Source organism: Perissodus microlepis, unplaced genomic scaffold, assembly GCF_051167445.1.
Source record: "Perissodus microlepis isolate ML-2025 ecotype Zambia unplaced genomic scaffold, ASM5116744v1 scaffold_24, whole genome shotgun sequence".
In the NCBI taxonomy this organism is placed as follows: domain Eukaryota; kingdom Metazoa; phylum Chordata; class Actinopteri; order Cichliformes; family Cichlidae; genus Perissodus; species Perissodus microlepis.
This window is the reverse complement of record NW_028182046.1, coordinates 198,373-224,775: the sequence shown is the minus strand read 5'-3', so window position 1 is coordinate 224,775 and position 26,403 is coordinate 198,373. Positions and strand designations below refer to the sequence as shown.

Below are 26,403 nucleotides of genomic sequence, written 5' to 3'. Positions count from 1 at the left end.
GGGGTCTGAAAACTCGCTAAATATAGCGACAAAGTCGCTAAGTTGGCAACACTGGCTGCCACTGGTGTTGTAATGTGTGATTTAGTTCCTCCTAACATTTCAGTATGCTTCCAGTATCTATCCTCTGTGATTACTGGCTCTTTAGACAGATTTAAATTAACACGTTCAGTAGCTGTTGTGAGATGAACTGGCATTTATAGTACATCTGTTCCAACACAGTGAAGTCACATGCAATGTAGATAGTCATCACAAGATGTTTTACCAAAAGCTTTTGTAATTCTTTTCAGTCTGTCAGTGTGGCATCTGTGTATACACTTGGATTTGAAGTTTATAGAGGTTAAAGAGCACATTGTACACGGGCCTTGAAGAAAAGGTATGTAGTCTTAAGCTCGATGTTTTGGTGGAGTCAGGGGTCTGTAGCATTTTGCACTTCCAGTAGACTGACGTTTGGTCATCATCATCATCATCACTGAGTCACAACATCTTCTCCTTCACCCTCACACTTTAACTCCACTCTGTTCCCTTTCATACATCATATATACTTAGTCTGCTACAGACCAGGAGGCGTAAAGCAGGATAAAGTTCAAAGTTTGACCCATTGTGTAAACTAACTTGAATGATCAACAACCAGGAGGAGTCAACGATTATGGAGGCACGGGAGGTGAGGACCACGCAGGTGGAGGAAGTGAGGAATGTGATGGAGAAGATTAAGCTCAACAAGGGACAGGATGACCCACTGAGCACTTCAGAGGGGCAAGTGGAGCACGCAGGCAACAAGACCAGCAAAGGTGATTTGTATGTTTGTATGTATTGTATGCTTTATATTTGGAGTCCAGGCGGAATTTTAGAGGAGTACCTGATGGCTGAAACAACAGTAATTTATGTTCCCTGACCAAGGATCAAGGAACATGTATTTTACACCAGCTGATACATGTACAGTCAAATCTATTGAATGTTGATAATATTACATTTAATGTAACCATTTAAAATGATTTTGTTTTTGTTTCTCCCGAAATCACGTACGTCAACACAGGATCCACCAGGGGTAGAGTTTTTGGTGAAAGCCACAAAAAGACAAAGATGGGTATGTCATTGTTTGTGGAAGTATTTAGACTAGTTTGATACACTGTAGTAGAGTGTATATGGTAGATTTGATTCAAGGAACATTATCATATGAAGATGAAAACAAAAGTTGTGCGATCTCTGAAAGTGTTTTGTTTATTTGCTTTTTGTTTGTTTATTGTTTATGAAACTGGTGACTTGGCTGTGATCTTCAGTCCCAGAAGCATCAAGATCCAGACCTAAGAAGAAAAGGCCACTAGTAAGTATGCTTTTGCTAATGCTTTTAATCACCACAGCTCATTCCATTCAGTACAAATACCTGTAGATATGTGATGATTCCAAGTTTACATTACACTAATGGCAGGAAACTGCATACATGTGTCACCTTATACACATACCACATACTATAGAATTCAATCCCCTTTGCTTTTTGCAGTCTTATTGCAATATATAAGTACTTTTAACAGATGATGCAAGTACAGTTAAATGCATTCACTCCAGTACAAATGCTTCTAACACAATGCTGTTGCAAGCAGCAGATTTTCTTTTTCTGTTGTCGATGTAGATTAGATAGAACTTTATTAATCCCTCGGGTGGTTCCTCCAGGAAATTCAGTTTCCAGTATCAGAACACTGACAGAAGTTGCATATTACAGAGTTAGAATATCAGGACGGGACCAGGTTGGTGGGGGTCAAACAGCAGATCCAGTCATGCAGTGATAATTCATATTTAATGCAGCAGATTTTGTTAGAAATGTGTAAACGATTGTATTCTAATCACATTGGCTAATTTTATATGCATATATAAATAAAAGGTATTTGTATTATGTCAACAGTCCTCCAACAGCATCCAGGAAGTACTATCCTATTCCCATGTCTCTGTCCAAACCAGGCGAGTGTTTCCATGTCACTTCAATGTGTTCTTTGCCATCAATAATTTTATGTTGATTTTTTGTTACATAAGCATGCCTCATGTGACCTTCCACTTTTTTTCCCTTGTCATTTCTCACCTCCTTTGGATATGTATGTATGTATGTATCTCTTATTTATATAATCCTCTTACCCAACTCTGTCCTCCTTCCTCTTCTTTTCCCCTTCAATCTCTCTCACCGTTCATCAATATCGCACATCCAGACTATACCCGTAAGATAGAGTTGATCCGCTACCTTGTGAGCGGCTATGTGAACGGCAAAGTGCTGGACACGCTGTCCGAGCACGCCAACTTCCTGGCGTCCTCTGCTGTGGCCAGTCTAGAGGACGAGGCTGACCAGCTCTCTCACTTCCCCTTCCTCCCAGTGACCCTGTGCTAACTGTCCCCAAGCATCATGGTTGGTACAGTGGACTCTGTTGTAGCTAATGAGCCAGACATTTGATGCTGGTTGCTGTAGTAATTAGAGTCGTGCTGTGCTCTTATAGTGCTCTGTGGCTGTAGGCGGTAGCATGGTAAAGCTCTGCTGTGGTTATGAGTGCTGCACCTTGCTGACATATCATTCACACCAAAAGAAGACGTGAATAGAGCAGTTTTCAAGTGTAATAACATTCCTTTCGATCATATTGAGTATAGACGAATGCAACTGTGAGCTTTAGCGTTTAGCCCGTTTCAACAGGACCATGATCCAGATGTGTGAGACAGCAGGGTGCTGCCACTGGTGTTGTAATGTGTGATTTAGTTCCTCCTAACATTTCAGTTTGCTTCCAGTATCTATCCTCTGTGATTACTGGCTGTTTAGACAGATTTAATAGAAGTGTGTGAGCTATTGGCTCAGTATAAAGGGTCAGTAGTGTTTTCACGTCACCTATCCATCCTCCATTTAGTCACCCAAAGCATGTAGTAAATACTCCTCACTTTTATTCATCTTCTCTTAAATTCAGACAAATTCCCACTTGTTAACGTTGAGCTTGTGTGTGTGTGTGTGTGTGTGTGTGTGTGTGTGTGTGTGTGTGGCAGTTGCAGCCACCAAGTTGAACACCATCACCAAATCCAACCTGGGTCAGTGTGTCAGCAAGTACGACCTGCTGGTCTGGTTTGAGATCAGTGAGCTGGAGCCCACTGGAGAGTGAGTATCCACCTGGAGTGTTATATTCACGCACAAGCTTTAAAGGAACCATAAAAATTATCTCCAGGAAGAATATTATACGTTGGGATGTTGTGTCACCTCCTCCCTCCATGCACAGGTACATCCCAGCCATCGTGGATCACAGTGGAGGCCTGCCCTGTCATGGTACCTACCTGCTGCACCAGGTACAGGATTGGTGCACATGTTGTTTTCTTATTACTCACACAGTGGTAACTGCTTCCTTTGTACACAGTTGAATATCTTCTTTTAAAGCGTAATGTTGCTCTAGCTGTGCTCACTGTGATCCTGAGCTCCTGTTATGTTTGCTGCAGGGGGTCCAGCGGAGGATCACAGTGACCCTCATCCACGAGAAGGGCAGCGAGCTCCATTGGAAAGATATTCGTGAGCTGGTTGTAGGTGAGCAGCCTACCTTTAGGGTCTAGTCGTACTATACCTCTCTGTAGAAAACAAAAACCCCAAAGCACAGAAACAATGTTTTATAGTGTTTGTGTGCTTTTGATAGAGGAAGACAGGACAGAACATCATTAAAGGGATTTGACTTTGTGAGATCACACTGAAAACGCACCACTCGGTTCACTCTGAGATATTTTCAGTCTGGAAAGATGAATCTGTCGGGCTTTAGGCTGCTTCTCACTTTAAGCAGTTCATGCTGTAGCTGATGGACCAAAAAATGACATTTGATATTTTAGACATTCAGCTGCTGACTCTGAAGCCAACAGCCTCTTGAGTGTGGATGATTGTGTTGGTACTGGATGCTGTGATAAAACAGCTGTTCTGATCTGTCTTCATTCATGCCTGTCGTTATTAAGCCTCCTAAGCTCCAAACCAGTAAAAGCAATCTTTGGAGGCAACACCCTTTTTAGTACTTTGCTGTATTTGTTTGTGATTGTGTGACACTGAACCACAGTGCTATGTATATCCTCTGTAACACTCAGACGTTTCCAGATCAGTGTTTTCCCCTCAGCTGTTTCTCACTATAAAGTCTTACCTCAGTAACAATGAGGCACCAGCAGAGCATATCTGGCTCTGAGTCTGTGGCTGATAGTGCCCCCTGCTGTTAGTAACAGGAACAGTGTAATCTTATATGGAGCTCATAGTGATGGTCTTAAGATTGCTGCTGCAAGGCAGTAATTTGTATCCATGTGTGCTGTCTATTCTGAGCATATGCAGTTATGTGAGCTCTCAGGTTTTATGTATCAGGACATAAATTTAAAAAAAATCAGGTCCTTAGTAGGTCTTAATATGAGGTAAATGCAACCTCAGATGAACAACACAGAACACATTATACCAGGTCATTATTTATTTAACAAACACTGAGCCGAAATTCAGATGTTTAAAAAACTAAGTACATCCAAGACTATTTCCATAATTAGTTAAGAGGGTCAGTATCAGCCAAGTGCTAATCAAATGCACTAGATCATCAGTAAGTGTAACCACTACTGTCAGTTTGCTGGTGTGGTGTATTCAGGTAAGTGGTAACATACTGAGGAGAAGAGAAGCAGTTGTTGATACCCATGAATCTGGGAAGACTTTGAAGTCGATCATTTTACAGCAAGAAAGATTATTCTCAAGTTAAAAAAAATCAAAGACTGTTTCCAATCTTACCAGAAGTGGACGTCCCAGAAAATTCACCCCACACATCTGAGGCTCTACAGGCCACAGTTAGCATGCTAAATGTTGGAGTTCATGACAGTGCAATTAGAAAAAGACTCAACAAATATGGCCTGTTTGGAAAGACTTCCAGGAGAAACCATTTTCCCTCTAAATACAACATGGCAGCATGGGTTAGGTTTGCAAAGTTGAAAACCTAAGCCCTAATGCACAGCTTCAACATTGGTGAAAACCAAACACGGCATATCAGCACAAACACCTCATACCAACGGTTTTGCTCGGGTGATGATTATTTGGTCTTTTTTTGCTGCCAAAGAATCTGCAAAGTGTCCAGGTCACTGAAGTATTCAAGAGTCAAAGAGATCATCGTTGGGTCAGTGACCCCAGAGCGCAGCAGCAAAGCAACAACAGAGTGGTGCTGCATGGCTCAAAGTTGAGACTTCAACATGATTGAACGTTACGAAAGCTGTGAATGAATAAATATCTGCAAACTTCAATGAACCGAAGAAACATTGTAAAGACAAACGGGCCAGAAATCCGTCCACACTGCTGTGAAACACTAATAAAAAATGATTACCTCAAGTTTTTGCTGCTAAAGTTGGTTCCATCAGCTGCTGAATCACAGGTATAATGATGATGTGGTGTAATAATCTAGATCCAGATCCTTAAACTGCTTTTTCACGTGTCTGTAAATGAATTTCTTTCTTATCATTGTCCCGATTGGTGTCGGCTGACACTTGACACTCTGTGGCTCCTGATTTGTCTGTTGTCAAGGTCTCACCTCAGTGCGATTCCTCACGTTTTGTCATGATTAAAGGATGAATGTGAACACCGCTTCAGTCACTGCGTTCACTTCTTGATATGTCAGAACTGTGCTCACGTCACTCACTTTTTTTAACAACATGACACACTGCTGTAAACAGAGACCCTGTAATGTTAGCACCAAGTAGGACTTCATAAAAAATAATGCTGTCAAGCTAACTTTTCCTCTTTCTGTCTTTTTCAGGACTTTGAGGCAGTGTGGGACAGCTCCCTGCACAACTCCCTCCTGCTCAACTGCGTAACTCCCTATGGAGAGAAGATCTACATGACCTTATCTGCGTATCTGGAGGTCAGTCGCTGCTCCGCCGTGTTGTACCTGTTTGTATGTGTTTTTAAGTCTCTTGATGTCATCGTGTCTAACACACACCCTGTATCTCCTTTCTGCAGCTGGACCATTGCATCCAGCCTGCCATTATCACCAAAGACATCTGCACGGTCTTTTACTCCCGAGACGCCAAGATTTCCCCACCCCGTTCTCTCAAGAACCTCTTTGGGACTGAATACTCCAAAACTCCTGACTGGTAAATCTGGGCTGCTGCACTGTGGCCATCTCTGCTTCACAATCAAAGATATCTGCCCTGTTACAAAGTTTCCTTCTTCATAACTTCTGCTTCATTATAGCAACCGAGTGACTGGGATCTACGAGCTGAGCTTGTGTAAGATGTCTGACACTGGAAGCCCAGGTGAGTGGACATGAAACATGTTTAAAGAACGGCAGCTGTTTTATCATAATTCTGCGGAGAGCTTCATGCTAATGAGGGCTCATGTCCTGAGCAGGGATGCAGAGGAGGAGGAGGAAGGTCCTGGACACATCAGTGGCTTACGTGCGTGGAGAGGAGAACCTGGCCGGCCGGAGGCCCAGAGGAGATATCCTCATCCTAGAGCACCAGTGGGAGCTAGAGAAGATGGAGCAGCTGCAGGAGGTGGGGCCTTAAAAGATTCATAAAGAAATAAATCTGTTTAATATCGTAGAGGGAAAAATGACTTTTCAACTCAAAGACCAAAGTGCTATTCTAAAAAGTTTTTTCTTAGAGTACAGACTTTACATGACTAACCCCCCCCTCTTCTCCCCACCTCACATTCGCCCCCATCTTTCGTCCAGGTGGAAAAGATCCGTCACCTTCTGGGAGAGGCGGCTCCCGTGGGAACAGCTCCCACCACCAAGTCCCTGAGTGAGTCTCAGTCCCCCAGCGTGAGCTCCGGCACTCTGTCCACGTCCACCTCCATCTCCTCGCAGATCTCCAGCACCACCTTTGAAAGCGTGAGAAGGAGCTGGCCACCAAGGTGAGAAAAACGTCGGCTTAGTGGGCGTTCTTGTTGCTGCCTTCTTCCTTCTCTGCTTGGAGCTGATCGGTCTTGTTCCTGTTGTGTTGTAGTGCCTGCGCCTTCTGACACACACCTTCAATAGTGAATACAACCAGCTGGTGAACAGCATCAGTGACTGCAAGGTGAGAAATAATACAAATAAATAAAAAAATAGCCTTTCTGTGTCACATCAGGGAGTTCATATATTGACGTCTACCTCATCCTGCTGTTGTTTCACTTCAGCTTTCTGACATCTCACCGACCGGACGTGATCCATCCGTGACGAGCTTCAGCAGTGCCACCCTCACCCCTTCCTCTACCTGCCCCTCTCTCGGACTCCCGCTGAGGCGCCATGGGCCAGAAGTAAACATATTTTTAGGAACATTGACCTCGATCTGCAAACGGTTATTGACAGGTTATCTATTTGATTCTAACTTGGTGTGATTTGTGTTAAAGGACCCCTGAGAACAGCTCACGTGCCTCCAGTCCCTCCTGCTCAGACTATGAAAACTTCCTGATGGTTCCCACTCTGGAGACCTCCTACCTTGCGCGGGCTGCAAAGAACGAGTTCCTGAACTTGGTGCCTGATATTGAAGAAATGCGACCAGGGTGAGTAATGCCATATTAACCCAAATACTGTCACTATGACATGTGTCTCACAGACCAAATGTAAGTCGACACTCATGTTCTCTAGTTCAAGCAGAAATGATGTGGATCGATTCAAATTCCTGAGCCTGGATGATTTCAGCTGGAAACAAACCAACTCTGCTTCTTCCTTAGAAAAACAAGCGCTCTCTTAAAAAATAAATAAATGAATAAAATCTCTTCTTTTCAGATCTGTTGTGTCCAAGAAGGGTTTTCTGAGCTTCATGGAGCAACAGCGACCAGGACCCCGTGGAGCGAGGCGTCCTCAACTTCTCCACAGCACAGGTGGAATACAGTGAAGACCAGCAGGCCATGCTTAAGGTTTGAGGCAGGATAGACGTAAAACTCTCCCCATAGATCTAAGCTGGCGAGGCGGCACAGCGGACTGACAAAGAACTGAGCGTGCGGAGCGGTACGCGGGAGAACCACCGCTTCCATCCTTTCTGAAAAGCCTTTGAAAATACCAAAAATATCAAGTGTTAAAACTTATTAATCATTGTGATTCTTGACAGTTTTCTCTTGTAAGTAGACTTGGGGCTTAAGTCTCTTTTCATGCGACTAAAACGTTTAAGTTCCTCAGAACTTTTGCCTCCCCGCCTTCCTCCAGCAACCCCGCTGCCAGCTTAGCTTTCCCCCTCTCTATTCCCTCCCCTCAGCTTTTTGTGTTTTCGTTTCGATGACAATGTTTGCGTCTAATTTTGTTCCGCTTGGTTGTCATTCCCAAACTCCCCTAACTAAGTAGCATGTTGTAGTAGTCTACTTGTGTGTGCACGACTCTTTAGAAACTTTCCGTTTGCCAATCATCTGTACAAAAAAATGTCTCTATCAGTGTTATTTGTCTCCTGAAATGAGTTTCATTTTTTTTTTTGTTGTTGTTGTTGTTTTTTTATTAAATGAACATGCTTGCATGATACCTGCAGCCAGAGCTGGACTGGGACAAAAAATCAGCCCGGGCATTTTGACTAGAGACCGGCCCACCAGGTATTATAGGAAAAACCATAAAGCCTTTGAATGAAAACAAACGTCGTTGTGACAGTGATGCACGCTGTCTTGTTGGTACATATATATCAATCTAATAAACTTAAACCTACACCATCCTCCCTATTCTGGTATTCTAAACAGTACTTAGCCGAAACCCAAAGACTGCTTGGTTGAGTTAACTTCCTGAACTATCTACAACATATGGTGGAAACCTGAAATTAAGACAGAGAAGACTAGAGGTGAGACATGACCATTACTGAATATTAAAAATAATAAATGACAGATTTAGTGATATTTTCATAAACTATTTATTTACCACATCAATAAACAGCATGGCAGGGCAAAATATTTTTTCTAACATGGCAACCTTTTAAAAGTGAAAGGAGACAGAAAGACAGGTGAGAAAGAATAAAACTTAACTGACTTTTTGATGGCATTTTACACAAAGTACTAGTACAGTATCTAGAAAATGTGGGAAAATACTGGCATCATGTACAGTACTTTCTTCTGAAGAAATTATGTTGGGACCCTGAAAAAAACTTACTATGTACAATAATGGATTTCTATAAATTTGACATCAGATGAAAACTTTGGTTGTAAGATTCGGATAATTATTTGTTAAAAGCTAGAAATTTTAAATGAGAATAAGAAAGAAAAGTATTTCTTTGTGCCCCCCTTTCCCTGTTAATGCTCTACCTGGCCTCATGGCAAAACTTTGCTAGACCCGCCCCTGCACAGTTACCAGCTGTCAGCTACATAGAAAAGGATCCTGGTGTAAGTTGTCTCTCAGAAACAGTTCATAGCTTTCCTTCAACCCATTCATGTCACCTAAAAGGTAAACCTGTTTCTCCATCACCTGTTCAGCTCTGATGATTCAGTAAGGACATCTCCTGGTTTCATCTTCATGTTTCCCTCTCACCAGATAACCAAACCGATATCATGACCAGCAGCTTTTATGGCCGTGGCTCCAACAAACATCAGCTGATACTAGAAAGTAATATTAAATAAATTCTAACAACAGCTGATCAAGTTTAAAGGCGCTTCTGCTGTTTAACGCGACCTCTGCTAGTTTCCTCTTTCTGGCGCAAAGCGGGAGATAAACAACGGGACTTGTGGCAGAAACGCCGATCAGCTGATCATTGATCAGTTTCATGATTGAAGTAGCAGCAGGAGAGGGAGGGGGGAGAGTGAGAGAAGAAGAGGCAGCTGACAGCGTAAAGACACAGAATAACTCCAGCTTTGTGTCTTTTTTTTATTGTAGCTGAAGTACGGGACAAATCGCGTTTATTTTCAGCTCAATACAAACCGCATAATATTAACTCTGAATACCAGAGGATTCCGTTTTTTATGGCACGGTTGGCAACTCTACTAACTAACCTTATGAATAAAATAAAGTTCACCAGTAACATCATAGCACCCACCCAACTGTACAGAAACTCCATCATGCTAGCTAGTACACAGTTATTGTAACTGACTGTAAAAAGTTAGCACAACGAAAATAAACTACACCTAAACTTGGTTTGACCCAGATAGACTGCAGGTCATAACTTCTTACCTGAAGCTCATTTCACCTGACAGTCGGACTGGCGGCCGCCTTGGGTCTCTCCACCTCCAGTCCTTTCCCCCATCCACCTGCTGGCCTCCACCACTTGCTAATTTTACTGAATCTGTGAAAGCTCCACCATAGCCACTACCAAACAATTGAGTTATTTTTACACGTCTGCCAGCATCTGTCCAATCCGCCACCTTTCACTGTTTACACGGTTATGGAAAAAAAGACAACAACAACAAAACGTCAGCCCATTTAAAACGAAAAATTACCATCGGCCCACCGGGCAAATGCCCGGTATGCCCGATGGCCAGTCCAGCTATGCCTGCAGCAGTCCTCAGGAGAAGACCAGGTTTGCTCAGTTTAAAACAAAAACCAAATCACCCAGCTTACATTTGAAACCATAAAGGAAAAATCTACAGTTATCTCCAAGTGACGTGTTAGTTTACGCTCTGCTACCTAAACCATAGCTGCTAATAGATTTATAGGGTATTTTTCTTCTAGCAGTGAATTTACATCAGGCTGAACCGTCTCTGAAACAAAAACTCAAAGTGGGAATGAACTTTGACAGGAGGGCCACGCCCGATTTCCTCTGTCATCCACGTCATACTTAGATCCTCCTCAATCTGTGTACATACGCCGCCTCTAAACCGCCCATAGTGCCAGTGTCAGTTAGTGAGTCAGTAAAATACTCATGCATTTGTGTTAACATAAAAACTGCAGACTAACTAGAGACAAACAAGCGAGGATCGCTTCATATCTCAGCAGTTTAAAAAACAAACAATGACCGATTGTTCCTGCAGGAGTAGATTTGGGCCCCTTTTTGCTTTTTCATCCCAAGGAATAAAAACAGGGTTACAAGGAGATGAGGACGAGGACTAGGAGGATGAAAACGAACTAAGGAGAGAACTTGATTTGTACATGCGGTCTGTTCTGGGATCAGTGTGTTAGTTAACCCTCATTTAACACATTCCTCTCTGCTCCTCTAGCTTGCTCTATCTCACTGAGAATCAGAAAGCCTTGACATTTACTGCTATTAACTTTACACTCTTGTTGTAAAGACTCAAAGAAAACACGGTGAAAAGGTCAGAAGGACGTAAGAAAAAAAGAATGAAGGTGCAATGTTTCTTTAGTTTTTTTGCTTTGACGGCAGTGGTTAGCCAGCAAAGCTGCTTTTAAATGGCCCACAGGACAGATTACGATGTAGTCCCATGACTCCCTTTGCTGTCACACCAGTGTCGGCTGAAATCTCTGAAGTGAAGTACTCGTGTTCAGCAGCATCACAGGGAACCATGTGTTCATTTTTTTATTCTTATTCTTGAATCAAAACCTCATCTAACTCTCATTGTGTTCAAATTTTTTATTTTAACATTGTTATTTTTTTTCTTATGCTTTTAATCATTCCACAATGAAGGTTTCTATGAAATGTAACAGAGGGCATTTATTTCTTAATTTATTTAACCTTATTTTGCACAATAACACATATCTATAGCAAGGACAGAGACACAGCCACATATGTTGAGTCCAGGATTGTATCTGAGCATCAGGAACAAATGATAAGAGCACATGTCAGAGGACACTGGATGGCTGTTTGTCAAAGGGTTTAATAGAAGGAAAGAAGTTAAAGGGACTACATATTCAAAGGTCTTATTTCTGATACTACCCCATGAAAATATTTGCTCTGTGTGCCGTGCTGCAGCTGCTACATTCGGCTCCGGATTCACTTTTTGGCACCTACGCCTCTCGAGAAGTGTTAATGCAGACAAGCACTGAAAAACTCTGGTCAACCAACCAGCAGTCTGCCTGCTGTGTGGTATGAAATGCGTGGAAGGAGAGCTACCAACTGTCTGTTACATATAGATAAAAAATAAAGCTCTGACGTGACCTCGGATCAGCCAGCCTGACGGTCAGAGAAACAGAAACGTGCTGGATTGTGGATCTCTGAGCTGCACATCAAAGATGCACCTATGCACAGATCAAATCTCAAAAGTGCCTCATATACATGTTGATGCGAAGCGCTGCAAGAGCAAACGTTTCCACTTTATTTGCAGAGGTGTTTTTATTTTGGAACGTGTATTTATTGTTTGCAATGTATATATATTAGTTTGCAGCTCTTTGCACATATTTGCAGTATTTACAGTTTATAGTAGGGATTTTAGCCAACAGCTAATGTTTTTTTTGTTTACTGGGAAATGAAATGCTGCCAATTCCCAAAGCTGTGTTTCAGCTGCACTTCCTGTTGTAGACTTGTGATGCACACAGGCTCTGTTCCAGCACTCAGCATGTTCCTAAACTATGACATCCTGATAGGAGTGAACCAGGGAGAGGGGCTGAAGTTTGTGGACGACAGTGAGGACAACGACGGCATCTCAGCTGCGGCGTTCGACTACACCATCTCCAACTTTGTTGACAACCTCTACGGATACCCAGAGGGTGAGGAACGCCACCTCTGTACACTGCCACTTTTTCAGTTATTCCATTTTACAGCCTCCTCTCACTTAACTGCGTTTTGCAGCATCATCAGGTTTTGTCTTATTAGGAGCCGCGTTTGTTAATTTGTTAGTTTTTTTCTGTTTGCTGTATTCATTAAAATAAACGGATAATCGTCAAAATGACAAATGTGGACAATTATCAAAGCTTACATTACAATTCTGACAGCTTGAGTTCACATGAATTTTCAAAAGAATATAAAAACCCGTGAAAGTGCTTTAAGCGTTTAAAACATGCAAGTAAAGAATGGAATCAGTAAAATGTGAGCCCAGTGAAGTTGCTGTGACTCAAACATAGAAAAATGAGATTTTTTTTAATTTCCCACACCTAATTAACTAGAGATTATTTTATTTAAAAGTATTTTATAGCATATAACACCTTTGAAAATATGCTTCGGTTCACATTTAACTCCAGAAAATCATCAATCAAAATATGGATATTACCTGACCACAGATTCATGGTGACGTCACTGCTCTTTTAACTGTTTGGTGTCTTTGCTTTGTTTGGTGGTTGTAGAAATGGTTTATTTGAGCTTTGAGCTGAGATTCAGAGGTTTCTGTGGACATTGCTCATGTTGGCACTTATATTTCTGACCTTTTCTTATAACCGATTAAACATGCCATTTTTGATGGTGTGGGTGCAAATGATCAGTCATGACATAATCTCATAATAAATAAGATACTGCAAATAATTATTTCTGCATTTGTGCGATTGGAGTGAATTGAAAATGTGTATGCAATGACACTGTTTTAAAGATTTAGCCTAAATAATTTTGGAGTGAATGAGCCTAAACATGATGACCTAACTAGTGATACCCTGTCACCTGTCTCACACACTCACACACACACACACACACACACACACACACACACACACACACACACACACACACACACACACACACACACTCAAGCATGTTATGCCAGTTTCAGCTGAAACAATGTTTCAAACCATATTCCGGGGTTTTTAGTTCACCATTTATGAGGTTTCAAGAAGAAAATAAAAGACAGATCTGAATGTTTGAAAATGTTTTGGAAAAATTCTGTAAAGATGAGATGAAAAATACTCAAAGGATAAATTCAATTGGTTTTTAGATAAGTTGAAAAAAAAAAGTTAAACAAGCAAGTAAATAAAGAAACAAGGTAAAACGAAGTAATAATGAAAAAAGTTAAACAAGTAAATGAAGATAAAAGGCAGAGGAGAGAAAACCCCAACAATCCCCTCTGAGCACGCACCAGGTGACAGTGGGGAGGAAAAACTGCCTTTAAACGGGCAGAAACCTCCGGCAGAACCAGGCTCAGGAGGGGACAGTCAACTGCCGGGACTGGTTGGGGGGGTTAACAGAGGTGGAGCAAGACGAGGCTACATCAGGTGAGGAAGCAGTAGCGTCTCTCCTCCGGAACAAGTGGAACCATTTTTTCTTTTTTTTCATGCACTTTTCCACGAGCGCTTTTTTCTCCAGGATGAGATTTCTCAACTCATCGATTGTTTCTGTGTTTTGCTTTTCAAGTTTCTCACATCTTTGTTCCATCTCTTCTAATGTTGCTTGTTGTTCTTCAAGCTTGTCTTTGAGTTGTTTGGATGTTGCCTCCTGTATCAGCTTGTCCTTGTGCATGTCTGCATTTCTCTGTTGGACCTCCTTGTGCTTGTCTTCTAACTGCTCGTTTCTTTTCTGGATTTCTTGGAGTGTGAGCTGCAGGTCTTCACGTATTTTGTCTTGTTGTTTTTGTGCCTGCATTTGAGTGTGTTCACGCTTCAAGTTATTGAATTCCACCAAAATCCCTGTGAGCATCTGTGAGCACCGTTTCTCCAGTTTGTCCTTTTCTTCTTCCACTTTAGTTGCTTTGTCCTCCGGCTGATTACAAAACTCTTGCAGTTTTAGATTTTTAGACTCAAAGTCCTGGACAATATGTTTTCCTTCTTTCAGTCTTTCTTGTTGTTGCTCTTTCTGTTGAAGAAGGTCTTTATTTTGGCGCAGTGTTTCATCCAGGCTTTCTTTCAGCATTCGGTATTTTTCCTGCATGCTCTTCAGTTCGTGCTGCATGTCTCTTTGCTTTTTGTCATGCTCTTCCTTCTGTTGGAGGATTTCTTTCTTTTCTTCCACAGCTTCATGGAGCTGTCTTTGGAGGAGCTGATTCCTTCGGTCCATGTATTGGAGATCCCATTGTATCTTATCAGTCATCGTTTTCTTGTCTTGGAGCTGGTTGGTCATTTGTTTTAGTTCTGCACTCTTTTGCTTGTTTTCTTTAATGAGGTGCACAATTTGCTCTCGGGTCTGAGCAAACTTGATTCCCCAGCCCTCATTAATAATTTTTATGTCCGGCTGGCGCTGTTGTCTGTCTTCCAGCTCTTTATTTTGGGCTTCCATTCGTCTACACTTGTCCTCCAGTTGAAGTTTCTCTTCTTCAATTTGTTGCATTTTTTTCTGGAGATGGTAGTTTTCCTTCCTACTCTCCTCTAATGCCCTTTGGAAGGATGAGACGCCATTTGGGGAAATTGGCCGGCCACGCCAGGAAGGAGAGGCGGCGTAATCTTTTTGAATTGGTTGTTTTTTTCTTGGAAACATGTTGGAGTTAATTAATTAAGAAATTAATTGTCACAAACATCCCTAATATTATATAACACACAACAGAAAACAAGACAGTTTTTGTTCTACGCAATAGAACTATAATACAAGTTTTTTTTAATTATCCTACTTTTTATAAAAGATAACATTTATTAAAGAATATGCATTTAATTAAAAAACTCTATTCATCTAAAGGGTAACAAAAAGGGGGAGCTTCCTGCTCGAAAATGAAATGTCCCCATTTTTCTGGGCGTGGGTGCTTAACTAGTTAAAAAGAACAAAAACAAACAAACATCTGTCTCCTATTTTTTATGTCACACAGGAAAGAAGCTTCAATATCTGATGAGAAGACATTAATTTGTTGGTGTTTGTGGTGTTTGGTGCAGTTTTCTTGTTTTCTGGGTTGTTGTTTATTTACAGTGGAGATGAAGATCTCTAACAAGTTGATTTGTTCACATTTGCACATCTTAATTTTTAAGAGGAATGTGTTTGTTGAGTTTGTACACTATATGCATGTAAGGCAACCGTTTCCTTTTTCAGTATTTTGTGAGGTGCATTTTTCTCTGTTTTAACAAAAAACAGACATAAAAGACATTTAAGTCGACCTAAGATGATTTGTTTAAATTTCTACATGGTCTTACTGAGGTGATGCAAAGTGAAACATGCTTTCTTCTTTTTTGGTAATGTGCTGGAAAAGCTTGAAAATGGACCTTGAATGTGCTTAAACAGTGCTTGAATTTGACCCTGAAAGATGTGTATGAACCCTGATATTAATAAAAGGTTGACCTAACTGATCAAATAAAGTCTGTGCGGTTTAGTTGTTCCACTCATATTAAACCAAATGATGGTGTGGCGGCCTGTTCTAGTGTGAACTAAGAGAGGGTTTGAATGTAAGAGAGAGAGAGAGTTAAAATGTAACCCCTGCACCTCGACTGAGGAGGTGAGTTACATTAGTGCTTCCTCTTTATTAGAAAGCGGTTTGAGTGAATTAGAAGTCTGTTGTTTTTTTTGGAGGATCTACTCATTAGTCATGCTAGGCATCCATCTGAACTCTATCAAAATAAAGGTGTATTTTAACTCATTTAAATTATTTCTAATATCAGAGATATAGGACTATACAAAGTAGCTGCTGACATCTAAAACGACAGCAGACTTATTGTGTCTTTCTTCACCTCATCACTTTTTTCTGTGTGTGTTTTTCTGTTGATGCCTTTCAAACAAAACTAGCCATGATATTTTCCACCTTCCTCCTCTGACAATTAATATCAGTTAACCCCAGATGTGTCATGCAGATATCCTAATTATGTGTATGGTAATCTTGCACCATTAAACTGTTAGTGAATGAGGCAACAATAAAAGTGTGAAACGTGCATTAGCAGATCAAGTGGTGCCTGCTTATTTCCTGCTTTATGTGAGCTTCTGCTGTAGTTTATTATGTGCTTTAGTCCCAAGAAACCACCCTTTTACTGTGGCACACAATAAGATCTTCTGATGTTTGGTGTCATCTTCCTGTGATCTCCTGTGAACAGGTGGATTAATTCACTTCAAGTTTATGTATGTAGCACCAAATCACATCAGGCGCTGAACACTGTAAAGACTCTAGAATAATTATGGAGGCACAACATTTAAAGCTCCTATCCTTCTATCCCACATACCTAAAAGTTAGTTATATGATAAATAGCCCCGTGTTTGTTTACTTGATTTGTAAAATGCAAAGTGGTGACTTTTTCTTTTCAAGTACGTCCTCATATGGAGACAGTTTTTTAATGGCATAAAACAAGTCATTGTTTACAAAAATTTGTACATTTTATTGGGCAGAATGAGGTAAACAGTGAAGAAAAGTATGAGAAAACAGAGCACGTCTCCGGAGACTATGGCAACTAGAATTATTGTATACGTGTGTGTATTAAGGACTGACACAGACAAAGAATGAATCAGACAATGAAGCAATGTCCTTTTTAAATGTTTATTTATAAACAGGATAAAACCATTCAAGTATTGAGTCATGAATAAAACAGCAACCTCTGATCTGCTAATTGGGAAACAGAGGATGTCAGTGTATTTTTCAGTGCTAGTCCAAATTGAGTGAGATGACTTGAAGGATTTGAATAGATTCGATTACAAGTTATATTTGGTTTTAAGTGAATGCAGTTCAATTTGATTTAAATCAAGCCAGTTCACAACATATTAACTTGAAATATATGGTAAGATAAAGGTTGTGCAATAGTACAGAGAAAGCCCCAACAATCAAATGACCCCCTATGAGCAAGAACTTGGCAACAGTGGGAAGGAAAAACTCCATTTTCGGCAGAACCAGAATCAGGGAGGGGCCATCTGCCTCCACCGGTTGGGGTAAGAAAATGAAACTAAACTACAGGAAGACAAAGAGGAAAGATGTTCATGATATATATGAAACTTTCCGCTAGCCCTGACTAAAATATTGTTTTTGACAGGAAAGTATTGTTTCATTCATGTTTATTCCACGAGGTGGACAGCAGGAATAAAACAAACCAGATACTAAGAAAAAAAGTATATAATGAAATATTCTCGATATGCTAAAATTCCCACTGAGACTGGATAAGATTATTCTAAAACTGGTAAAAAATACAATTCTCGTCATGCACAAAAATCCCACCACTGGGCCCATCACATCCCAGCCCAGTTCGCATTCTGCATTGGAGTCCGTCGCTCGATACCACCGCGGTCCGCGGCTCGCCTCACGTCATCACCTGTAAGTAAAAACAAACAGGAGCCAGAACCATCATCCCGGAAGTTGCCCTGGCTTATAGCCATGGCGACCCTCTCCCAACATGGCTGCACCCAGTGAACAACAGTGAGACACTACTCACAAATGCAGGCAGTGGTATACATCTGCCCTGATGTCAATCACACACGTTGACTCCTACTGTCGCCGCGCCATTCCTGCTGTCGGGACTGGGTCACCACATCACGCTGACCGGTCTCCAGACGAGGCGTCGCACCCCCCCACAATCACGCAGCGGCTCCCTCTTTTCCACCTGGCCTTCATGCGTTCCTCTTCCAATCTAGGGCCTGTCTCCTTCCAGTGCTCAGCTTGCTTCCTTTTAATACGACCTTTAAACAGCTGAAAGGACACCTCTGGACACACCCATGCCTCAACATGTGATCACTATCAGCTAATTTGTCCCATTGCCAGCCAATCCACAGTGGATTAAAACAATGTAAAATAACACACTGAAACAATGTGATACAAACAGAATAAAATCATGCAAATAAAAACTACACTCACGAATAAAAACTGAAATCAGAAAAAAAAACCCAATATGAACGATGAATACAAATTTCTACTGTGTGAATCAGTTTCACTCTTTGAATATTTTTCATTTCTTACAATCAGAATTCTCCAATAGATTTTTAGAAGAAAATTATTTTCTTTCATGCATCACCAACTGAACCTTTTATGTTAACGTCTCATTCTCCAGCCTAACCTCATTGAATTTTGCTTAGCAAAGTACTTTTCAACTCCAATAATTAGTAAGATTATATTTCTTATCATCTGTTGGTCGTCTGACCTGATAAACTTCAATGAACATTATAACACAGGAATGATTGTCTCTAAAAACGGGCTCCTGCACGTTTGCAGACATTTTTCCATCACAACTTATGGATGATGAATGATTTGATTAAAGCTGTGAAACATTACTGATAAACTTCATGTGATGTTACATTAAAGCCAATTTTCTATTAAAATCAGGGACTTTTCCTAACTGACCTCTGACCTTTGAGCAGTAGTGTGTACTGTATGCTTGTATGTAACTGTATCTGACCTGGATTTTATCACCAGTTTCAAATAAGAATCTTCTTTAAAGTCTGTCTTTCAATACAAAATAAGTCAAACTTTATCAAGGCTGATGGTAAACTGTCCCTAACAAGTCCACTTTATTGCGTGCTCAGTGACTTTCTCCTATCAGAACTGTTTAACAAGTCCACTTTATACATGCTTATTAATCTATCACGCTTATCAGTGGCTCATGGTTGCTTAAAGCCTATGTCTGAACTTGAGCACAGAGGCAGAGCATCATTCAATCTTGGCAACAGCTCCAGGATGACAAACTCCACTTTCTCTGCATCAAGACAGCTCATAACTTTTTAACAGTCTCTCCTGATAGTCTCATATCATCTGCTCTAATCAATAACCATACACTATCATTACAATGTAGACTACAGCTCAAAAGTCTGAGGTGAATTAGAAATGTCTTGTTTTCTGAAAAGACTCAAATTTGGTTTCAGATTGAATCACAGCAATTTATCAAAAGAATCATATAAATGCTTAATATTAACACTGATCACAAATCATGAATGATTTTTAATAGAATATCTACAGAGGTGTTCAGAGACCCATTTTCAGCAATAATCCCTCCTGTGTTCAGTGGTACATTGTCTTATCTAATGCAAGCTTAACACATTAAAGCCTAACTTATAACTCAAAACAGCTTTTTAAAGATTTTTGCACAAACTCAAACTATTGTGGTGATTAAAGAAAGAATAAATGTGTCTGGATCATCCCAGTGTTTGTTTTTAACCTCATGAAACCAAGTTTCCATTTTCCTCTAAAGGGGCTGCAACACCCAGCTGCACAAAACCTTCGTTTTTTTAAAAAAAGTTTCACTCTTTGAATATTTTTCATTTCTTACAATCAGAATTCTCCAATAGATTTTTAGAAGAAAATTATTTTCTTTCATGCATCACCAACTGAACCTTTTATGTTAACGTCTCAATCTCCAGCCTAACCTCATTGAATTTTGCTTAGCAAAGTACTTTTCAACTCTAATAATTAGTAAGATTATATTTCTTATCATCTGTTGGTCGTCTGACCTGATAAACTTCAATGAACATTATAACACAGGAATGATTGTCTCTATAAATGGGCTCCTGCACGTTTGCAGACATTTTTCCATCACAATTATGGATGATGAAGGATTTGATTAAAGCTGTGAAACATTACTGATAACCTTCATGTGATGTTACATTAAAGCCAATTTTCTATTAAAAGCAGGGACTTTTCTAACTGACCTCTGACCTTTGAGCAGTAGTGTGTACTGTATGCTTGTATGTAACTGTGTCTGACCTGGATTTTATCACCAGTTTCAAATAAGAATCTACTTTAAAGTCTGTCTTTCAATACAAAATAAGTTAAACTTTATCAAGGCTGATGGTAAACTGTCCCTAACAAGTCCACTTTATTGCGTGCTCATTGACTTTCTCCTATCAGAACTGTTTAACAAGTCCACTTTATACATGCTTATTAATCTATCACGCTTATCAGTGGCTCATGGTTGCTTAAAGCCTATGTCTGAACTTGAGCACAGAGGCAGAGCATCATTCAATCTTGGCAACAGCTCCAGGATGACAAACTCCACTTTCTCTGCATCAAGACAGCTCATAACTTTTTAACAGTCTCTCCTGATAGTCTCATATCATCTGCTCTAATCAATAACCATACACTATCATTACAATGTAGACTACAGCTCAAAAGTCTGAGGTGAATTAGAAATGTCTTGTTTTCTGAATAGACTCAAATTTGGTTTCAGATTGAATCACAGCAATTTATCAAAAGAATCATATAAATGCTTAATATTAACACTGATCACAAATCATGAATGATTTTTAATAGAATATCTACAGAGGTGTTCAGAGACCCATTTTCAGCAATAATCCCTCCTGTGTTCAGTGGTACATTGTCTTATCTAATGCAAGCTTAACACATTAAAGCCTAACTTATAACTCAAAACAGCTTTTTAAAGATTTTTGCACAAACTCAAACTATTGTGGTGATTAAAGAAAGAATAAATGTGTCTGGATCATCCCAGTGTTTGTTTTTAACCTCATGAAACCAAGTTTCCATTTTCCTCTAAAGGGGCTGCAACACCCAGCTGCACAAAACCTTCATTTTTTTTAAAAAAGTTTCACTCTTTGAATATTTTTCATTTCTTACAATCAGAATTCTCCAATAGATTTTTAGAAGAAAATTATTTTCTTTCATGCATCACCAACTGAACCTTTTATGTTAACGTCTCAATCTCCAGCCTAACCTCATTGAAATTTGCTTAGCAAAGTACTTTTCAACTCTAATAATTAGTAAGATTATATTTCTTATCATCTGTTGGTCGTCTGACCTGATAAACTTCAATGAACATGATAACACAGGAATGATTGTCTCTAAAAATGGGCTCCTGCACGCTTGCAGACATTTTTCCATCACAACTTATGGATGATGAAGGATTTGATTAAAGCTGTGAAACATTACTGATAAACTTCATGTGATGTTACATTAAAGCCAATTTTCTATTAAAATCAGGGACTTTTCCTAACTGACCTCTGACCTTTGAGCAGTAGTGTGTACTGTATGCTTGTATGTAACTGTATCTGACCTGGATTTTATCACCAGTTTCAAATAAGAATCTTCTTTAAAGTCTGTCTTTCAATACAAATGAAGTTAAACTTTATCAAGGCTGATGGTAAACTGTCCCTAACAAGTCCACTTTATTGCGTGCTCAGTGACTTTCTCCTATCAGAGCTGTTTAACAAGTCCACTTTATACATGCTTATTAATCTATCACGCTTATCAGTGGCTCATGGTTGCTTAAAGCCTATGTCTGAACTTGAGCACAGAGGCAGAGCATCATTCAATCTTGGCAACAGCTCCAGGATGACAAACTCCACTTTCTCTGCATCAAGACAGCTCATAACTTTTTAACAGTCTCTCCTGATAGTCTCATATCATCTGCTCTAATCAATAACCATACACTATCATTACAATGTAGACTACAGCTCAAAAGTCTGAGGTGAATTAGAAATGTCTTGTTTTCTGAATAGACTCAAATTTGGTTTCAGATTGAATCACAGCAATTTATCAAAAGAATCATATAAATGCTTAATATTAACACTGATCACAAATCATGAATGATTTTTAATAGAATATCTACAGAGGTGTTCAGAGACCCATTTTCAGCAATAATCCCTCCTGTGTTCAGTGGTACATTGTCTTATCTAATGCAAGCTTAACACATTAAAGCCTAACTTATAACTCAAAACAGCTTTTTAAAGATTTTTGCACAAACTCAAACTATTGTGGTGATTAAAGAAAGAATAAATGTGTGTGGATCATCCCAGTGTTTGTTTTTAACCTCATGAAACCAAGTTTCCATTTTCCTCTAAAGGGGCTGCAACACCCAGCTGCACAAAACCTTCATTTTTTTTTAAAAAGTTTCACTCTTTGAATATTTTTCATTTCTTACAATCAGAATTCTCCAATAGATTTTTAGAAGAAAATTATTTTCTTTCATGCATCACCAACTGAACCTTTTATGTTAACGTCTCAATCTCCAGCCTAACCTCATTGAATTTTGCTTAGCAAAGTACTTTTCAACTCTAATGATTAGTAAGATTATATTTCTTATCATCTGTTGGTCGTCTGACCTGATAAACTTCAATGAACATGATAACACAGGAATGATTGTCTCTAAAAATGGGCTCCTGCACGCTTGCAGACATTTTTCCATCACAACTTATGGATGATGAATGATTTGATTAAAGCTGTGAAACATTACTGATAAACTTCATGTGATGTTACATTAAAGCCAATTTTCTATTAAAATCAGGGACTTTTCCTAACTGACCTCTGACCTTTGAGCAGTAGTGTGTACTGTATGCTTGTATGTAACTGTATCTGACCTGGATTTTATCACCAGTTTCAAATAAGAATCTTCTTTAAAGTCTGTCTTTCAATACAAATGAAGTTAAACTTTATCAAGGCTGATGGTAAACTGTCCCTAACAAGTCCACTTTATTGCGTGCTCAGTGACTTTCTCCTATCAGAGCTGTTTAACAAGTCCACTTTATACATGCTTATTAATCTATCACGCTTATCAGTGGCTCATGGTTGCTTAAAGCCTATGTCTGAACTTGAGCACAGAGGCAGAGCATCATTCAATCTTGGCAACAGCTCCAGGATGACAAACTCCACTTTCTCTGCATCAAGACAGCTCATAACTTTTTAACAGTCTCTCCTGATAGTCTCATATCATCTGCTCTAATCAATAACCATACACTATCATTACAATGTAGACTACAGCTCAAAAGTCTGAGGTGAATTAGAAATGTCTTGTTTTCTGAATAGACTCAAATTTGGTTTCAGATTGAATCACAGCAATTTATCAAAAGAATCATATAAATGCTTAATATTAACACTGATCACAAATCATCAATGATTTTTAATAGAATATCTACAGAGGTGTTCAGAGACCCATTTTCAGCAATAATCCCTCCTGTGTTCAGTGGTACATTGTCTTATCTAATGCAAGCTTAACACATTAAAGCCTAACTTATCACTCAAAACAGCTTTTTAAAGATTTTTGCACAAACTCAAACTATTGTGGTGATTAAAGAAAGAATAAATGTGTCTGAATCATCCCAGTGTTTGTTTTTAACCTCATGAAACCAAGTTTCCATTTTCCTCTAAAGGGGCTGCAACACCCAGCTGCACAAAACCTTCATTTTTTTTTAAAAAGTTTCACTCTTTGAATATTTTTCATTTCTTACAATCAGAATTCTCCAATAGATTTTTAGAAGAAAATTATTTTCTTTCATGCACCACCAACTGAACCTTTTATGTTAACGTCTCAATCTCCAGCCTAACCTCATTGAATTTTGCTTAGCAAAGTACTTTTCAACTCTAATAATTAGTAAGATTATATTTCTTATCATCTGTTGGTCGTCTGACCTGATAAACTTCAATGAACATGATAACACAGGAATGATTGTCTCTAAAAATGGGCTCCTGCACGCTTGCAGACATTTTTCCATCACAACTTATGGATGATGAATGATTTGATTAAAGCTGTGAAACATTACTGATAAACTTCATGTGATGTTACATTAAAGCCAATTTTCTATTAAAATCAGGGACTTTTCCTAACTGACCTCTGACCTTTGAGCAGTAGTGTGTACTGTATGCTTGTATGTAACTGTATCTGACCTGGATTTTATCACCAGTTTCAAATAAGAATCTTCTTTAAAGTCTGTCTTTCAATACAAATGAAGTTAAACTTTATCAAGGCTGATGGTAAACTGTCCCTAACAAGTCCACTTTATTGCGTGCTCAGTGACTTTCTCCTATCAGAGCTGTTTAACAAGTCCACTTTATACATGCTTATTAATCTATCACGCTTATCAGTGGCTCATGGTTGCTTAAAGCCTATGTCTGAACTTGAGCACAGAGGCAGAGCATCATTCAATCTTGGCAACAGCTCCAGGATGACAAACTCCACTTTCTCTGCATCAAGACAGCTCATAACTTTTTAACAGTCTCTCCTGATAGTCTCATATCATCTGCTCTAATCAATAACCATACACTATCATTACAATGTAGACTACAGCTCAAAAGTCTGAGGTGAATTAGAAATGTCTTGTTTTCTGAACAGACTCAAATTTGGTTTCAGATTGAATCACAGCAATTTATCAAAAGAATCATATAAATGCTTTATATTAACACTGATCACAAATCATGAATGATTTTTAATAGAATATCTACAGAGGTGTTCAGAGACCCATTTTCAGCAATAATCCCTCCTGTGTTCAGTGGTACATTGTCTTATCTAATGCAAGCTTAACACATTAAAGCCTAACTTATAACTCAAAACAGCTTTTTAAAGATTTTTGCACAAACTCAAACTATTGTGGTGATTAAAGAAAGAATAAATGTGTCTGAATCATCCCAGTGTTTGTTTTTAACCTCATGAAACCAAGTTTCCATTTTCCTCTAAAGGGGCTGCAACACCCAGCTGCACAAAACCTTCATTTTTTTTTTAAAAAGTTTCACTCTTTGAATATTTTTCATTTCTTACAATCAGAATTCTCCAATAGATTTTTAGAAGAAAATTATTTTCTTTCATGCATCACCAACTGAACCTTTTATGTTAACGTCTCAATCTCCAGCCTAACCTCATTGAATTTTGCTTAGCAAAGTACTTTTCAACTCTAATGATTAGTAAGATTATATTTCTTATCATCTGTTGGTCGTCTGACCTGATAAACTTCAATGAACATGATAACACAGGAATGATTGTCTCTAAAAATGGGCTCCTGCACGCTTGCAGACATTTTTCCATCACAACTTATGGATGATGAATGATTTGATTAAAGCTGTGAAACATTACTGATAAACTTCATGTGATGTTACATTAAAGCCAATTTTCTATTAAAATCAGGGACTTTTCCTAACTGACCTCTGACCTTTGAGCAGTAGTGTGTACTGTATGCTTGTATGTAACTGTATCTGACCTGGATTTTATCACCAGTTTCAAATAAGAATCTTCTTTAAAGTCTGTCTTTCAATACAAATGAAGTTAAACTTTATCAAGGCTGATGGTAAACTGTCCCTAACAAGTCCACTTTATTGCGTGCTCATTGACTTTCTCCTATCAGAGCTGTTTAACAAGTCCACTTTATACATGCTTATTAATCTATCACGCTTATCAGTGGCTCATGGTTGCTTAAAGCCTATGTCTGAACTTGAGCACAGAGGCAGAGCATCATTCAATCTTGGCAACAGCTCCAGGATGACAAACTCCACTTTCTCTGCATCAAGACAGCTCATAACTTTTTAACAGTCTCTCCTGATAGTCTCATATCATCTGCTCTAATCAATAACCATACACTATCATTACAATGTAGACTACAGCTCAAAAGTCTGAGGTGAATTAGAAATGTCTTGTTTTCTGAATAGACTCAAATTTGGTTTCAGATTGAATCACAGCAATTTATCAAAAGAATCATATAAATGCTTAATATTAACACTGATCACAAATCATGAATGATTTTTAATAGAATATCTACAGAGGTGTTCAGAGACCCATTTTCAGCAATAATCCCTCCTGTGTTCAGTGGTACATTGTCTTATCTAATGCAAGCTTAACACATTAAAGCCTAACTTATAACTCAAAACAGCTTTTTAAAGATTTTTGCACAAACTCAAACTATTGTGGTGATTAAAGAAAGAATAAATGTGTCTGAATCATCCCAGTGTTTGTTTTTAACCTCATGAAACCAAGTTTCCATTTTCCTCTAAAGGGGCTGCAACACCCAGCTGCACAAAACCTTCATTTTTTTTTTAAAAAGTTTCACTCTTTGAATATTTTTCATTTCTTACAATCAGAATTCTCCAATAGATTTTTAGAAGAAAATTATTTTCTTTCATGCATCACCAACTGAACCTTTTATGTTAACGTCTCAATCTCCAGCCTAACCTCATTGAAT

The 26,403-nt window shown here is 39.2% G+C and overlaps 2 protein-coding genes and 1 pseudogene across 2 annotated transcripts; 2 read left to right on the top strand and 1 right to left on the bottom strand.

The window, feature by feature from the left end:
- Nucleotides 1–2,672: 2,672 nt before the first annotated feature.
- On the top strand, nt 2,673–3,561 carry LOC146360568 (kinesin-like protein KIF1B). Its single transcript, XM_084922738.1, has 4 exons — nt 2,673–2,685; nt 3,010–3,118; nt 3,237–3,303; nt 3,451–3,561. The coding sequence occupies exons 1-4, from the start codon at nt 2,673–2,675 to the stop codon at nt 3,559–3,561; spliced, it is 300 nt and encodes a 99-aa protein (XP_084778864.1).
- A 1,350-nt stretch (nt 3,562–4,911) lies between these two features.
- On the top strand, nt 4,912–8,364 carry LOC146360567 (kinesin-like protein KIF1B; annotated as a pseudogene).
- A 5,376-nt stretch (nt 8,365–13,740) lies between these two features.
- Nucleotides 13,741–15,108, bottom strand: LOC146360566 (uncharacterized). The gene has a single exon (XM_084922746.1). It carries the CDS (start codon nt 15,106–15,108, stop codon nt 13,840–13,842), a length of 1,269 nt encoding a protein of 422 aa, XP_084778872.1. The 3' UTR covers nt 13,741–13,839.
- Nucleotides 15,109–26,403: the final 11,295 nt, after the last annotated feature.

Bases quoted from the DNA above. Each gene is read 5' to 3' on its own strand.
- LOC146360566 (XM_084922746.1), bottom strand. From the start codon at position 15,108: ATGTTTCCAAGAAAAAAACAACCAATTCAAAAAGATTACGCCGCCTCT.
- LOC146360568 (XM_084922738.1), top strand. The intron at 3,119-3,236 runs GTGAGTATCCAC...CTCCATGCACAG, and splicing joins GAGCTGGAGCCCACTGGAGA to GTACATCCCAGCCATCGTGG. The intron at 3,304-3,450 runs GTACAGGATTGG...TGTTTGCTGCAG, and splicing joins GTACCTACCTGCTGCACCAG to GGGGTCCAGCGGAGGATCAC.